Source organism: Trichosurus vulpecula, chromosome 6 (genome assembly GCF_011100635.1).
Source record: "Trichosurus vulpecula isolate mTriVul1 chromosome 6, mTriVul1.pri, whole genome shotgun sequence".
NCBI classification, from domain to species: domain Eukaryota; kingdom Metazoa; phylum Chordata; class Mammalia; order Diprotodontia; family Phalangeridae; genus Trichosurus; species Trichosurus vulpecula.
The window spans coordinates 275,623,922-275,639,568 of NC_050578.1; the positions used below are offsets into that span (position 1 = coordinate 275,623,922).

Sequence of the window (15,647 nt, forward strand, 5' to 3'; positions counted from 1 at the left end):
GGCCTTCAACGAAAACCCAGGGCTTACGACATCCCCTGCAACTCCTTCCCCACCCCACGAATCACCAGAATGGTAGCCAAGCTTTAAGGGTTTTGTTATTGGCCCCTTTAGGGGCATGGGTTACTGTCTATCCCCCTGCCTGGGATGCCTTCCCATGTCACCCCAGCCTCCTACAGCCCCCTGATACCTTGGAAACTATCCCAGTGTCCCCTTCTATGGGCTTCCTTTTCCTGATCCCCCTAGCTGCAAATGCTCCCCTGCCTTCCGCTCTCCCTCCTTCTCTACCCCCTGCTCTCTCTGTCTCTCTCCCTCCTTTTCTCTCCCTTTCTCTACCCCTTATCTCTCTGTCTCCCTCTCCCTCCCTTTCTTTCTCTCTCTCTCTCCCTCTCCTCCTCCTCTGTCTCCCTCCCTCCCTCCCTTTCTCCTCTCTGTCTTTCTCTGTGTCTGTCTCTGTCTCTCCCTCTCTTTCTCCTCTGACCTAGCCTCTGCCCTGGGGCAGACCCTCATCCACTCATACCTGGGCTACTGTAGTAGCTGCTGGGGGTGGTGGGGGGGAGGGTCTGCCTCAAGCCTCTCCCCACTCTAGGCCGTCCTCTATTCAGCTGCTAAAGGGATTTTCCTCAAGCCCAGATCTGATTCTGTCACCCCCTACTCAACGAGCTCCAGGGGCTCCCTGTGGCCTCTGTTTGGCCTTCAAGGTCCCCTCCTAACTTTCCAGTCTTCTCACACTTTACTCCCCAACACAGACTCGACCTTGCTGTCCACCTCTGGGCTCTTGGCCTCGAAGGCTACCCCTCCTCCACTCTGACCACTGACCTCCCCGGCCCAACTAAAAACCCACCTTCTCCAAGTGGGCAGCCCCCCTTAACACCCACACCTTCCTCTGGTTATTATTTCCTATCCAGCCTATATTTAACTTGCTTGGTTTGTATTTGTTCAAACGTTACTCCCCTCATTAGAATGCATGCTTCTTGAGGGCAGACTGTCTTGCTTGCATGTTTTTTTAAATTTTTGGAGCTCCAAATTCTTTCCCTACTGGCCCTCCCCCACCCACTGAGAAGGCAAACAAAACGATGCCATTTATACATGTGAAACCGCCCAAAATGGATTTCCCTATCAGCCATCGTGCACCCATCCAGAGCCTGCTTGTAAGCCGCCATTTTGGTCAAGTCTCTTTAGGCACATGGTCTTCCCCAACAGAATGGAATACCCTCGAGGACAGGACAGCTCATTTTTGTCCCTTAGGTCTGATTGAGTGTCCAAAGCTTCTGACAGTCTCCAGGTCTCAGGGCCAAACACATTATTTCCAGAATCCTCTCTGGTAGTCAAACAGAACAAAGCTGAGTCAGAGCCAGTGTAGACAGCTGGAGTTTATTTGGTTTCAGTGGCACTCTAGGGCCTAGAGTCTAGCCTGTGACATCCAGACTTGGGCTGGGAGGTGGGGGGAGTGTTCTAGGAGTCCCCATCTCTGAGCACATGACAAGCTGCATCGGGTCTGCTCCTGCCATCCTTAGGGGAGGAGTGCCCGTTCCAGACACTCTCGGGGCCACTGGCATGGGGAAACACAGTGGGACGCACCCCAAGGGCTGCGGTGGCCCAGTCGCTCCTGGACACATCAGTCCCATCCCTCTCCCTCACTCCCAGGGGCCACAACCACATAGCTCTGCACTCCCTGCCTCCCGCCCCGGGGCCGGGGGAAGGGCGGACAGTGATTCCCTGAGACAGGTTCTGGTGCCCCCTAAACCAGCCAGTTACAGTGTTGAGCCCCAATGGGGAAGAGGGGCAAAGGGATGGCTTCAGAGATCCCCTAGAGACTAGAGAGGCAGGGGTGACCCAAGCTCCCCTCTAGACTCCCTTCAGTCCAGTGTTAAGGCTTCAGGTGCAGCGTAGTGTTCCAGGGGAGGTTTCATCCCCATCTTGTGCCCCTCCCCCTTAAAAAAAAAGGGCCACCTTAGACAGAGACCTGAGACACTCTGGAAGAAACTGAGGCAGCTGGGAAAGGGCCCCAGCTCCTAGAGACTGCTCAGCCCCTTCCAGAGGGACTAGGGGGATAGTGGGCAGGGGCCATCAGCCCCATGGATATAGTGGCCTTTTGGGGATCCGGCCCCTTTCTCCTTTTCCAGTGTATACAGTGGCTCCTGGAGAGGGCCCCCCCTCTTGCTGAAGGTCCCCCTTGGGGGGGCATCCACCTCCCCAGGGCCAGCTCCCTGAAAGGCTCTGAGATGCTCCCACCTCACTGTGGGGTATGCCATGCCCCCCTCACTCAGGGGCTCCCCTCTGGTTCCGTGGCTCCCCAAGGAGCCTGGCCCCCCATGTCTTTGGTCTGGGCTCTCCTGTTCTGGGGGGACTCTGGGCCAAAAGGGTTGAAGGGTGGGGGGTCCCGGAAGGGGTCTGAGTCTGGGAACAGGGTCCAGGGGGCTCGACGTGGAGCAGGCTGTGGAGATGGAAGCGGGGATGGGCGGGGTCCAGTGGACACAAAACTCCAGGGGTCAATGCGGCTCCGGAGGGGTGAAGGCCGAGGCCTGCCGATGAGACCCAGCGTTGGGGATCGGGGGGTGCCGGGAGGGGAACGGAAGGCCCCAGGAGGGGGGGAGACAGCCCCACCTGCAAGGAAAGCAGAGAAGCTTAACACAAGAGAGCATCAAAAGCCCTAGGCCAACAACCCCACCACCTCCCTGAGGCCCAGGCCTTGACCTTCTCATTACTAGAGCCCCTCCAGAAGAAGCGGCAGCTAAAAGGAGCGGGATGCAAAGGGAATCAGTGGGGTGCCGTGGAAGGAGCCCCAGCTCAGAAGGCAGGGGAGCAAGTCTCTCACCGGCCCCATAATTAGGTACTGGGTTAGGTGAGCTCTTTGATGGGGAAGTCCCTGTTCTAAGGGCCCTCTCAGCTCTAGGCTTCTGCATTCCAAGGTCTTGTCCAGCTCTGACATTCTATAGTTTCTTCTAGACCTGACATCCCGTGTTCTAAGGGCCCTCTCAGTTCTAAGCTTCTGTGTTCTAAGATCTTGTCCAGCTCTGACATTCTATGGTCTCTTCCAGACCTGACACCCTCTGTTCTAAGGACCCTCTCAGTTCTGATGTTCTAGGTTCTAAGTTCCAAGTTCCCTCCTCCTTCTGACAAACAGACAACTGTTTTGTGGAAGCTGGGGGTTCAGTCCCTTCCCTAAGGCTGTGCCTTCTTACCCTGTGTTACCTCCTCTCGGCGGGGGCTTTTGGCAGAGGGCTGCCCCCCAGGGGTCCCCAGGTCAAGCAGTGGGGGGCTGGGAGGTGTCTCAACATCTAGGCTCAGTGGAGACGTTGGGGCATCTGGAGTTTTGGGAGAGAAGCGAATGAGGGGGGAGGGGGGTGATGATAATGCCTCCTCGGGGGCAGTGTCTCCCTTGTCCCGGGCCCCACTGCCGGCCTGCTGCAGGTCCCGGCCCAGCCCCAGAGAGGCTAACAGAGCTGTCCCCCTAAGCAGGGCACGTTGGATGATCTTGGGAGTCCCGCTCCGGTCTGAGGGGCCCGATCGCCGATCCTCAGGCTCTGGGGGGCGGATGTCACCTGAGGAGGAAGCACAGAGTTGGAGGCATCAGAGGATGAAGAAAGGAGGCCCTGGGCTGGGGGTGGGGAGGAAGAAGGCAGCAGCAGAAAGGCCTCCCTTTCTCCCCACTCCCTTCCACTGGCAGGTCCCAGCCCCCCTTGGCTACCTGGGCCGACCCACTCCACCCCCAATCACTTCAATGCAGTTCTTCAAGCCTGGGTCTACCCTGGTCACTCCTGGGCTCACGGAGCTGCAGTGGCTCCCTGCAGGTACCATTCAAGGGGCCCCTCCAACATGAGGCCTTTTCCAATCCACTTACACATCTGTGTCTCCCCCTCCCACATAACGACTGTCTCCTCTGCGTCTTATTTCCCTCAAATAGAATGTCGGCTCCTTGAGGGTAGCGAGGGGCTCACTTTTGTCTTTATATTCCCATACACTCAGATCATGCGTGGTATACAGTAGGGAATTAATAAATGCTGGCTGAGCTCAATGGACTTGATTTCTCTTTGAATCACTGGAGAAAGGGACTGAACAAGGATGACCTCCCTCCCCCTCCAAAATGGATTGATCTCTAAGCCCCCAGCCCCTCCAGGCAGTCTGTTCTGAGCAGCCTGGCCCCTAGCCTGCCAACACTGTCCATAGTGTTGAATGTATGAGTCCTGTCTTCCCATGGAGCCTGTGGGGAACTCCAGGAGGGTGGGGATAGAGGTTTTACATTCTCTGGCCTCATTGGGCCTCCATCCCCACTTTGGTTCCTACAATATTCCCAAGCACACAGTAGGACTGACCCAGCCACTTGGCTCCCAGCCTCCTCCCCATAGTTCCATCTCCCTCTCTCCAAGGACAAAGCAGGTACCATGCTCCGGAGAATTCCTGCCTTCTAGGAGCCACGAATTACTGGGGGAACACCAAGTTATCATGAAGGTTTCCCCTAGGAGGTGACCGCTGAGTTAGTCCTTGTGAAGGCAGGCAGGACTTTGTGCAAAGGCATGGAGGTAGGACATGACCTTTACAGGGAGGGCAGGTCAGTGAGGCTGGCTGGAGTGAAGGGCTTAGTAAAAGGGAGAAATGTGGGTAACATTGGCAAGGAGGCTGGTGCTGGGGTATAAGGGGCCCCTTCTCCCTTCTGGGGCCTCCTCTGGCACACAGAGCCCGAATATGCCATTTTGGGTCTTACTCACTCATCCTTCCTCAGTCCAAGTATCGGCTCTTCAACAAGACTGAGGACTCAAGCCTTATTCCCTGTGGCACTGCCCCAGGCACACAGCAAGGCACTTGACCCGGCCTAGTGGGTGCCACTGTCGCTCCTCCTCCCAACCCCCTCATCCTCAGCCATCACCCTGAAAGAGATGTTCTATTCTTCTGGCATGGGGAGAAACAGATGGGGCCTGTATTGGTTCGACCTCTCTGGTTCTACCTTGGGGACACAGTTTTCTACCCATCAGATGGTGGGACAAGCGCCCAGGATCCCCCAGCAAGTATCAGGAACATCTTCGTGGGCATCCAGGATGGGCCAAAAGCTATTAGTGGGAGCTCAGAACTGTCTCCTGGAGAAGTCCAGCAGATGATGAGAATGCTCACCATTGAGTGTGGGGGGTGTGGATGGAGACCCCAGGGGGGATGAGTCATTGGAGTCCAGGTACCAGGTTGTCTCATCCATTCGGGACCGCCTCCTGGGGAAGGGAGAACAGGTGAGCAGCAGAGACTGGGGAGGGGGTGGAGGAGGCAGCAGGTGGTCCGGGGCCTGATCAGGACACTCACCTCCCATTCTGAGCCTCCCCTGGCTTAGGGGATCCAGGTCCCCAGGCCCAGCATGGCCGCCGCTCCCCATTTCCTGGGTCTTCCAAGCGTCGTGGGGATTGGCGACCCCAAACCTGCCCTGTGTCTGCAGCTTCCACTGAGGAGGGAAGAGGAGACTCAGGAACCCCACTCCCTCCCCCAAGGTGGGCTAAGCAGCAGGAGTGCCAGGGAGATGCTGCCCTTTGGGGCAGGGCAGCCAGGGCTGGCATGGCAGGGGGAGAAGCCAGGGGCTCCAGCGTTGGGAGGAAGGCAAGCCCTGCTCCCCACTCCCTATGCAATCTTTTGCACAGCACAGCATGCTGTCCCACGGGACAGTTTCCCCTACCAGTAGGGCTAACATTCAGAGCCCAAGATTTCCTGCTGGATGCAAAGGGGAGAGAGCTCAGCTTGGTGGGTGGGGATGGACACCTGGGGGTGGGCGTGTCTCTTACACTGGATGGCCCTGAAGCGTGGGAAAGTGGGCGAGTCTCCCGCTCCGACCTCAAAGACGTTTTTCCTCCTGTCCAAGCCAGGAGAGGCCTGCACCGTGATCCTGTGCTTGAAGTCTAGGAGTGGCCACAGGGAGAAAGACGTGACCAAGACAGGGAGAGCTCAGGCTCCGAGGGCCCGCCCCCACCCCACCTGGAGCCACTCAAAGGGCAGCATGCAGATAAAGTCCTTCTAGGCCCCGCCCCACTCCCGGGAGCCCCACCCTCCGCCCAGAACCACTCACAAGCCAGCATGCAGATAGTCCTTCTAGGCCCCGCCCCACTCCCAGGAGCCCCACCCTCCCCCCAAGAGCCACTCACAAGGCAGCATGCAAAGAGAGGCCTTGTGGCGAAGCCCCGCCCCCTCACCGAGAGGCATGCTGATCCTCTCGCCGCCGTCCCGCGCCCGCAGCTTGCTTCGCTTGAAGGTGCCCCTGCGGCGGCGCACGTGCGGCCGCTCTCGATCCACTTGCTGCAGGAGCAGGGTCAGCTCGCGCTCGAACACCTCCAGCTCCCACTGAGCCAGCAGGTGCTCGCGCCTGCGCAGCTGCTCGGCCTGGGAGCGCTGCTCCCGAGCAGCCCGGGTCAGCTCCTCCTCGCGGCTGAGCAGCTCCTAGGGGCGGAGGGCGGGACGTTAGGGACCCCGGCGGGCGGGGGGGGGGTGCCCTTCCTCTCCCAGGACCCTGCAGCCCCGCCCCCCAGGAGCACCCCCTCTCCTCCAAGACCCCGCAGCCCCGCCCCCGGAAGAGCCCCCTGGAACCACCCCCTCCTTCTCCAGGGCCCTGGGGTCCTCCCCAGACCTCCTCCTCCCCTGCTCCCACCCAGGCTCAGAGGTGGAGGGCTGGAAAAGCTGCCCGCTCCTCCTTTTCTAGCAGAGGACGCTAAGGCTCGGGGTGCCCGGCCCCACCAAGGTCACAGCAGAAGTCAAGTAGCAAAGGGCACATTTGCACCGAGGTCCTCCGGCTGCCGTTCCCCTCCCAGGACCCAGCTGCCCCTCTCTGGTCTCAGACGCTCCTCCCCTGGCCTTGTAAGGACCCAGGGCTCTTGCTCCTGCCCTGTTGGCTCCAGGGATTCGGGTATCCTCTTCCTAGGTACCCTGCCCACCCCAGCCCAGGGGCTCCTCCAGTCTCCTTCCTTCGGGGGAGCCAGCTGCCCCTCCAGACCCACTTAGCTGTGGCAATATGGGCAGCCCCTGTCCTGGGTCCAGCCAGCCTGTCCTCACCAGGAACCTCATCATCTGTAGTCTCCCCCAGTGGCCCCCTTTCCAGGGACCCAGGCATCCTGCATTCAAATCCTGACTCTGCCCTGGCCTTGGTTTTCAATCCTCCCATCCCCTGCCAGGGCGCCAGCACCTTTTCCTTTGCCCGGATCTCGTCGAAGAGACCCTGGATCTCCCGCTTCCAGCCGTCCTGCATGGAGTGGAAGGAGTCCCGGGGCATTTCCCTCAACACCTGAGCTTCCAAGGCTGACAGCTGTTGCAGGATGACTGAAAAGTCTGGCCGGCGGTGTGGGTCCTGTGCCCAGCAGTCTTGGGGGAAGGAGGAAATGGGAGGAGAGGAAGGGAGGCTGTCTGTCTTCCCGCCCCACCCCCAAGCCCTCTCCATCACCATCATAACCTCCCTCTCCCCAATGCCCGCATGCTGGACTCCCTTACCGGCCATGAGCTGAGCAAAGGGCTCCGGGCAGGTAGAGGGGATGGGCAGGGTGAGTTTGTTCACAGCCACTCCATAGGCCACAGCCAGGCCATCGATGCCACGGTAAGGCACCTCCCCAGTCAGCAGCTCCCACAGCAGCACCCCAAAGCTGTAGGCCAGAGGAAGAGCCTGAGTCAGTCTCCCACCCTACTGGCATCCCCCTCCCCCCTCCTTTGGTCAGGGTCCTCAGACCTCCAGACATCGCTGCCCTTGGAGAAGGTGGAGGCCTTGATGACTTCAGGGGCCATCCAGGCATAGGTGCCTGCGGCACTCATCTGGGTGGTCTTGTGCCACTCTCGGGCCAGGCCGAAGTCAGTGATCTTCAGGGTCTTGTGTTCCACGTCATCCCCCTCAACGGGCTGCAGCAGAAGGACTGGGGGGAGAGGAGAGCCCTGTGAGTAGGGAAGGGTTCCCAGAGCACATTTCTGTGCTTTTACAACAAGCTTCAGAGGGCAGAGCAGAGGAGGGGAGCCCACCTGTCTGGCACAGCATTGTAGTGAGGATTTTGTCTGGGGATGGGATAGATGTCAGATTCTGGGAGACTCACTGAGGCAGAAGCCTGGACTAGTCACCCAGGCAGTAAGTGGCACGGATGGCCACCACAAGACTTCCTACCGTCTGACCACGCCTGCCACTGCCCTGCTCAAAAAACCCTCTGTGCCTCCCTAGGGACCCTAGGAGTAAACGCAGAGATGGTGCTTCACAGTCTGCCTCCAGCTGCCCCTGCTAGTGTGACCGCCTTCTTCACCCCAGACTGGACCAGCTGTGATTCTGCCATCTCCTGCCTCCACTTATTTGGCTAAGCCAATCCTCCATGTCTGGAACGCACATCCTCTTCACCTCTGCCCTCTAGATGCTCCCTCATGAGGCCTTCTCTGAGCCCTGGAGACCCATTTGGCTGTTTTGTATCCCATTCTTCCTCAGACTATCCTAGGGGACATTGTCTGATTTCTCCTTAGCCCCTGCCACTGCCATTTTTATTTATTGTGGAAAGAGCACTGGCCAGCCTTTGATCTCACCTCTGGTACATACTAGTGTGACCCTGGGCAAGTGCCCAAGGCCCCTTCCTGGCCTCAGTTTCCACATCTGTAAAATGGAAGGGGGGGGACCACAGGGGAGGCATGAACTAGGTGGTCCCATTCAGCTCTACAGCTAGGCAGGAAGACTGGAATTCACATCCTGCCTCAGATACTTACTAGCTGTGTGATACCAGTGAAGTCACGACCCTCTGTCTCAGTTTAATGATCTTTACAATGGGGAAAGCCTGACAGTTGCAGCTTAATTAGGAATGATTAAAAGCCAGGACATTTCTTTAGAGCTGTCAGGTTTCCAAAGAACTTGGGCATGTGATGTCCTGGGGTCTGAAGGCAGCCCTGGGGTGCAGCCTCCTCTGTCCGGGCTGTGGAGACTGGTTCCCCTTTTATGGAGGACGGAACTGGAGCTCCGTGGGTAGTAACCTGCCCAGAGCTGAGACCCATCGAGGGCGGGTCTCCCGAGGAATTTGAATCCAGGCTTCCCTGACCCCAAGCTCGGTGTTCTCTGATGAAACTAGACCCAAGGAGGGGGATTCCTTTTTACCTCTAGTTCATTTCATTTCCTGTTTCCTCCTGGGCTTCAGCCCCACCCTCGGGCTGTGCCTTAAACTTTGGAGAGGCAGTCAGGTACTATGGGAGGAGCCCTGGCTCAGAGTTCAAATCCCATCTGGATGTTCCCTAGCAACCTTGGGCCCGTCCCTTCTCCCTGGGCCTCAGTTTCCCCATCTGTAAAAGACCCAGGAGCCAGGGAACTCCTCTTGCCCACCACACCATTCCTTCTGGCTGGCACCACCTGGAAGGGGATGCTTTTAAGTTTCCTGGGGCCTCTCCATCCCATCTCAAAAGCAGAGAGGGCTAGGGCAGCTAGGTGGTACAATGGATAGGGTTACTGGCCCTGGAGTCAGAAGGATCCGAGTTCAAATGCAGCCTCAGACATTTACTAGATGTGTGACTCTGGGCAAGTCACTTAACTCCAGTCCACCCCCCCCCCAAAAGGCAGAGAGGTCTGGAGCAGCTGGGGCCCAGACAAGTCAGGGGACTCTCCTCAGGTCACGCAGGAAGCACAAAGGAGAGCCTGGACTCATCCCAAAATGGGCAGGGCCGTGATCACATCCAGAAGGACCCAGTGACCAGTGGCGGGCAGGCACCCTTCATGGCCCCATCCCTGAGCTGCCCAGCAGTCCTAGCCAGATCCCAGGGAACTCGGAGCTGGAAGGGCCCTGGAGACCAATTTCTTCTCTGGAATATAGCTCCCTGAGGACAAGAATCACTTCATTTTCTGTCTCGTTAGCCCCAGGGCCTGGCACCTAGTAGACACTTAATAAAATTCTCATTGAATTGAAGTGATTGGAGCTCTCTCGCTGGATAGATGAGGAGACAGAGGCCCTGGGCTGCCCAGCTCAGACATCTCTATTTCCTGTCTTTCTGGGCTTCCCTGAGGGGGTCTCATGGCCCAGCCCACTCAGCCCAGCGCAAAGGCCCCGCTCAGTTCCCAGCTGCTTCCAGAGCCCTGGACTTGGCCCCAGTTGCTCCCCTGTGGCCGCCCACCTCTGTGGGGCCCTAGGCTGGCTCTGTCCCTTGGGCCCCATCCAGACTTCTTCCCCTTCCCTTCCCAGTCCTCCCAGCTTCCCCTTTCTAAGCAACCTCAGTCAGGAAAGTCAGGGGGTGAGGGGAGCAGAGCTGGCCTGGGCTGGGGCAGCCCTGGAGAGCTAGCTAGTCCTGTGACTCGTGGGCCTAGAGAATTCCCTCCCTCCTTCTCCCCCAGCCAAGGCTCACAAGGACCCCATTGTCCAGGGCGCTACAGGAAAATCAGCCCATTGTTTTCTGCCATGTCCCCCCACCCCTGGGATAGAGATTCCCCCCCCCCAGTGCACTCAGGACTCCTGGACCCAGGACTGGGGAGTCTAGGAGGAGGCCCAAGATGCCTAGTGTTATAGGGGCCAAATCACAGCTCAGAAGCCCATCTAGAGGGGGTTTGGCCAGGGGGGTGCTGCTCCCGGCTCTCCCCCCAGTCCAGCCACCCCCGCAGCCAGCTGGGCTTGGAGAGGGAGAGGGAGAGAGGAGGCCAGGGCAGGGACAGGAAGCCCGTTCAGGAAACGCAGGAAGTAGCAGGGAGGGTGGGGAGCAGGGGCTCAGGCCATTGTTCCATTTTCTCTGTAAAGAGAACGGAGGAAAAACAGAAGCCAGGAGTCCCCTCCCCCCCAGCCAGGGGTCTAGCCTGCTGGGGAATCCCCCCTCCTGGCAGGACACAGGGCTCTGGTGTAGGGGCGGCAGGGGGGATAGGGACCTTTCCTGGTGTCCATGGACTCCTTCCCCTCAGCCTAAGAAGCCAGAAGTGGGAGGGGGAGGCTGGAAACTGGGCCCAGCAGAGATACAGAGACAGGAGCCCAAAGGGACCTTAGACATTGTCTGGCATCAACGTCTCCTTTGACTTTGGGGAAACTGAGGGTCAGAGATGTTTGATGGTCCAAAGTCACCAGTGGTTAGTGGGGATTGAATGAAGGGCCTGACTTCAAACTCTGTGCTTACCCCCAAACTGCCCTGAGCAGGGGCCCATCTCTCTGTGTTTTCTCCTGATGTAGCGATGGTGAGTCCCTCATTCGGGACAGAAGTACCTAGAGCTCAGCTTCACTGGGCTCGGGAGGCCAAGGGGCTCCTCTCTGCTAGCTGCCCAACCATCCAAGCCTTCAGGCCCCAGCTCCTCGGCCTGGTATCCTGACACCTGATGTCACCACTCCTCAATATCAGCCCTCGGCCCCAGTCCAGACTAGACTCCTCACCCTCCTCCCCTCTCTTCACCTTCACTGCAGAAACATTCTACCCTCTTTGTCTTCCTGGGTCCCACCCTAGCCCTCCTTCTTCCTAGAAGCCTTCCCTGGCTGCATGGGCGCCAGATGGACGGATGGAGGGTCAGCATGACACACAGTACACTTCCACACTGTCCCATACATGGGTTCATCATCTGTCCCCAGGTACACCGAGGGCAGGCCCCAGCATGCCCCAGGCAACAGTAAGAAGTCCAGCCTTTCCTCGCTGACAGGGACTGACCTCAGCAATTGCCAGATCTAACCAGCTGAGGAAACTAGAGCCCAGAGAGGGAAAGTAACCTCCCTGAGGTCTCAAGGCAAATCACTGGCAAAGTTGGCCAAGGACTTTATTCTTCTGCCTTCCAGTCTAGTGCCCGTAGAAACAATTTTGGGGGAGATATGTGAAAATATACATTCAAGAAACAATCGCTCATTTAAACTGGGCACGGAGTGGAAGGCAGTGGGGGAACAGACCAGTTTGCTGTCCTACAGGAGTAGTCTAGCAAGGAAGACTAGACCTAGGCAGCTAACGGTCATCAGGACAAATCTGACAGATGCCACAAGACAGGCCAAATGGCGGAGTTGGTGGGAGGGAGGGGAGGGAGCACTGGACTGAGGTGGTCATGGATGAGGCTGCACTAGGACCTCTCTTTAAACACTCTTTCACAAAGCTCCACAAGTCATGCTTAGGGGCTGAGACTTTTGGGTAGAGACTGTACTATTCAGGGAAACAAATAGCCATTTAGGCCCCTGCCACATTCAAGGCCCTGCCTTTCACTGGGACAGCCCTGCTCCAGGCTGGTGTTTGTGGCTGTCAGGGGGGAGGTTAAGAAGAGAAGGCTGGGCTTCTGAGGCAGACTATCAGCTCTGGTCCAGCCCCCTCAAGCCCCGATAGCCTCGCTCTCATCAGACAAGACCCCTGGACACCCCAGGAGGCCTGCCAGGCCCTTCCTCTCTCTCTCTGCCCTCAGTGTCTTCTGCTGGAGGAGGGGGCAGGGTGGATCCTCCACCTTGGACATTCTCTGATGTTATGCCTAGGGTGGGGTGAGATGAGGGGCCAGGCTTCAAGCCTGGGAATATCTCTAGTTTTGGAGTCAAATGAGTGAAGTCCAGAGTAGCCCTGGGAAAGTCACTTCCCCCTCTCTGCCTTACTGTCTCCTCTGCTAAATGGGGACACAGGGGCCCCACTTACCATTTAGGGGACAGAGAGGAAGGGGAATTACAGTTACTCTCAGTCCATGACCCTGGGAGCTGAGCCGTGGGAGCCCCAGGCCCCAGCCACCTTCCTTCCAACAACTCTGTCAAGGGGCAAGATTTAGAGAAAGCTGCTAGCTCTCTCAGCGTTCCAGGTGTCCGGCCCCTCTCCTGATTGCAGGCCAGTCCTTCCTGACAGGCCTAGATCAGCTGGGCCCATGGGCCAGGAGAGGAGGGGCCTGGGGTGGGCTGAGGGGTCCAGGGGCAGGGCAGGCACGGGGAGGTTGGTTACTCACTGTTGTTAGACTTGAGGTCCCGGTGGATGACCGGGACGAGAGCCTCACAGTGCAGGTAGTGCATTCCCCTGGCTATCTGCACCCCCCAGTTGACCAGCACGTGAGGGGGGACCCTGCGTCCGGCCAGCGCCCGGCTGAGGGGTCCTCCGGCGGCGTACTCCATCACCAGGCACAGGTTGGGCTCCTCCAGGCAGACAGCCTTGAGCGCGATGATATTGGGGTGCGCCAGCATGGCGAAGAGGCGAGCCTCTTGGCGGACGCTCTCGGCCGTCACGCTGATGTCCTCGTCGGGGTCCTGGCGGGCAGCCTTGACGGCCACGAGCTCGCCCCGCCAGCTGCCCCGGTACACCTTGCCGAAGCCCCCCACTCCAATCACCTCCTCCAGGCGCAGCTCCTGGAAGCGAGCCACCTCGGGCTGCGGGGCGCTGCCCCGGGACACGTAGTTGGAGGGGAAGATGCCCACCTGGTCGCCCACCTTGCCTGCCCACCAGCCCTCGTCCCCGGAGATGGCCGCGTCCCGGGACAGCACCTCCACCCGGTCGCCCTTGCGAAGGGTCAGCTCGTCGTGGCCGCTGGCCTCGTAGTCAAAGAGCGCCGTCCACACCGGGTTGGAGTAGGCGGTCTTGGGGGCGCCCTCGGCCCGCCCCACTCCGTTCCAGGTCCCTAGGGGACTCTTGAGGAGCAAGTTCTTTAGGGGCTCCATTCTGGGGGTGCCCCGCACTCATAGGCTCATCGGGCTAGAGCACACGCCTCATTTTAACAGATGGGGAAACCGAGGCCCGGAGAGGCAAGCGACGTGGTGCCGGGGATCGGGCTCTCCGCCGCCCCCCCCTCATCGCGAGGTTGGGGAGGAGGGCCGCCCCCTGGGGAGGGGGCTCTGGCCGGCTCAGGGGCGGGGCGCCCGGGGGCCCCGGGGGCGCCGCCTCGGGACCATGGGGGACGCGGGGCTGCGGCGGGACCCTGGCGCTGGCTCTCCTCCTCCTCTCCTCCGCGCCCCTGCCGCGCTCCCTCCTTCCTCCCTCCGAGGTCTCTTTGTACTTTGGCCCCGGGGCGGGAGGCGGCGGCGGCGGGGGAGGAGTTTCGCTTTTTTCCGCTCTTCTCCCTCCTGCAGGAAACAGCATCAGATGACGCTGGCCCCGCGGGGCGGCCCCGGCTGGGGGACCCCGAGCCCCGTGCGCGCCCCCCCGGGGATCCCGCGCGGACGCCGTTCCGCCGTGAGCCGCCCCGCCCGCGCCGGCCTGGGGGAACCGGGGGGAAACTGAGGCGGGGGAGGGGCGGGGGAGCGCTCGTGCGTTGGCGTCGGCCGGGACCGAGCGCGCGCCCCTCCGCGCCCCCGGCGCCGCTCTAGCTCTTTTTCCGGGCTCCTCCGAGCCTTCGGAGAAGGGGCCGAGGCGACACCGACAGCCGCCGCCTCTGCTCCGCGGAGGAGTGCCTGTCTCTTTAAGAAAGTCGACGCCATCTGCATTCTTTTACTTCTGCCTGCTCTGAGAACTTTCGGCCTAGGCACTAGCCGGGTCTGGGCCGTGACCTAAAAAACGGAGGCGACTCTGGCGGGCTCATCCCAGTGACGTTACCCACCTCCTCGGGGCTACAGAACGGGGCGGGCCGGAGGGGGGATGGTGCCGCCCTCCTACCCCACCCTTTACGTCCCGAGATCTCAGCCGTCCAAGCGCTTCTTCCTGGAGGATGTCCCATTGGCGAGACTGCATGTCAGTTTTTCCCTGTAACCCAATGGTTATCCGGTTCTTGTCTAAGCTCCGCCCCTCGAGCTCGGCGCATCCTCTGCTTCGGCTTTGCGCGTGCGTTCCAGCAGTCCCACCGAGTTACTGTGGCTTTACTGGTTCCCACCCCCAAGCTGTCAGAGCCCGAGCTCTCAGCATCTACGCGTGCGCTGAATTCTCTGCTCCTGCCTCTGCGGCTCATCTTTATAGCATAAGTGAACTGGATCCACAACAGACCTAAGAGAGCAACTAGTCTAGTTCTGACCTTCTTGTTTGACGTACGGGGAAACTGAGGCCCAGAGAAGTTTCCCCCATTCATTACACAATTCCTATCTTATTTAATCCTCACAGCCATTTTTTGTGCCTGGCGCTATCATTATCCTCATTTTACACATGAGGCCCATAGAACTTGTCCCAAGCGAATCCTAGTGCTCGATTCTCCGCTAGGATTTCAACAGGGGTCTTCCTGACTCCGTTGATACGTATCTTGTACGCACGCAGTTGTTTGTTTGATGGTCCTCCCCCGCCCCCCGTTAGAATGTAAGCGCCTTGAAGGCAGCGTCCCTGTTTTTGCCTTTTAATTCCCAGCGCTTAGCAGAGCGCCAGGCACGTAGACAAATGTTTGTTGGTTGACTGCTTCCTCCAGGTGGAGTGACAGGCCCCAGCTATGCAGCTTCATAGGCAGGTTTTAGTCCCTAGCCGGCCAATCGCTTCTCCCAGGCTTTGCTCCCATCGCGCAGGCGCTTTAGGTGCCTCTCTCTTCCTCTCTCGGTCCCTCAATATTTCTAGCCGGGATTGCTCCTCCCCCGACCCCCGTCTGACCCCGCCCAGGGATCGCGGCGCTCGGCGAGGGGGCTTGCGCACTACTGTCCTCGGCACGCTGGCGCGTGCGCAGTCCTTCGCGGCGAATTTTCCCTTTCCGGGTCCCCCCTCCCGGGTCCGGCGGGCGCATGCGCGTCCGGCAGCTGGCGGCTCGCGGCTCCTGCTTCCGGCCTTCACCGCCCCCTCCCCACACCCCTCCCCCCCGCCGGGGCCGGCACCGGGAGCGGGAGCATCGTAGGGGGCGAGCGCGGAGGCCCGGGACGCGCGAGCTGCGGCCGGCCCGGCGA

The 15,647-nt window shown here is 59.5% G+C and overlaps 2 protein-coding genes across 2 annotated transcripts; both read right to left on the reverse strand.

The window, feature by feature from the left end:
* Window positions 1-1,352: 1,352 nt before the first annotated feature.
* MAP3K11 (mitogen-activated protein kinase kinase kinase 11) lies at window positions 1,353-13,863 on the reverse strand. The gene is made up of 10 exons (XM_036764630.1): window positions 12,818-13,863; window positions 7,679-7,859; window positions 7,447-7,595; window positions 7,145-7,320; window positions 6,162-6,405; window positions 5,757-5,870; window positions 5,287-5,422; window positions 5,107-5,198; window positions 3,183-3,542; window positions 1,353-2,604 (listed from the first exon to the last, which is right to left on the reverse strand). The coding sequence occupies exons 1-10, from the start codon at window positions 13,518-13,520 to the stop codon at window positions 2,264-2,266; spliced, it is 2,496 nt and encodes an 831-aa protein (XP_036620525.1). The 5' UTR covers window positions 13,521-13,863; the 3' UTR covers window positions 1,353-2,263.
* LOC118855219 (collagen alpha-1(III) chain-like) lies at window positions 13,555-14,526 on the reverse strand. The gene is made up of 2 exons (XM_036765304.1): window positions 14,396-14,526; window positions 13,555-14,230 (listed from the first exon to the last, which is right to left on the reverse strand). The coding sequence occupies exons 1-2, from the start codon at window positions 14,524-14,526 to the stop codon at window positions 13,555-13,557; spliced, it is 807 nt and encodes a 268-aa protein (XP_036621199.1).
* Window positions 14,527-15,647: the final 1,121 nt, after the last annotated feature.

Coding starts and splice junctions, on each gene's coding strand:
- MAP3K11 (XM_036764630.1), bottom strand. CDS start 13,520: ATGGAGCCCCTAAAGAACTTGCTCCTCAAGAGTCCCCTAGGGACCTGG. Junction 7,860..12,817: donor GGACCTCAAGTCTAACAACA/GTGAGTAACCAA, acceptor CTCTCCCCCCAG/TCCTTCTGCTGCAGCCCGTT. Junction 7,596..7,678: donor AAGGGCAGCGATGTCTGGAG/GTCTGAGGACCC, acceptor TCTGGCCTACAG/CTTTGGGGTGCTGCTGTGGG.
- LOC118855219 (XM_036765304.1), bottom strand. CDS start 14,526: ATGCAGTCTCGCCAATGGGACATCCTCCAGGAAGAAGCGCTTGGACGG. Junction 14,231..14,395: donor CGTTCTGTAGCCCCGAGGAG/GTGGGTAACGTC, acceptor TCCGCGGAGCAG/AGGCGGCGGCTGTCGGTGTC.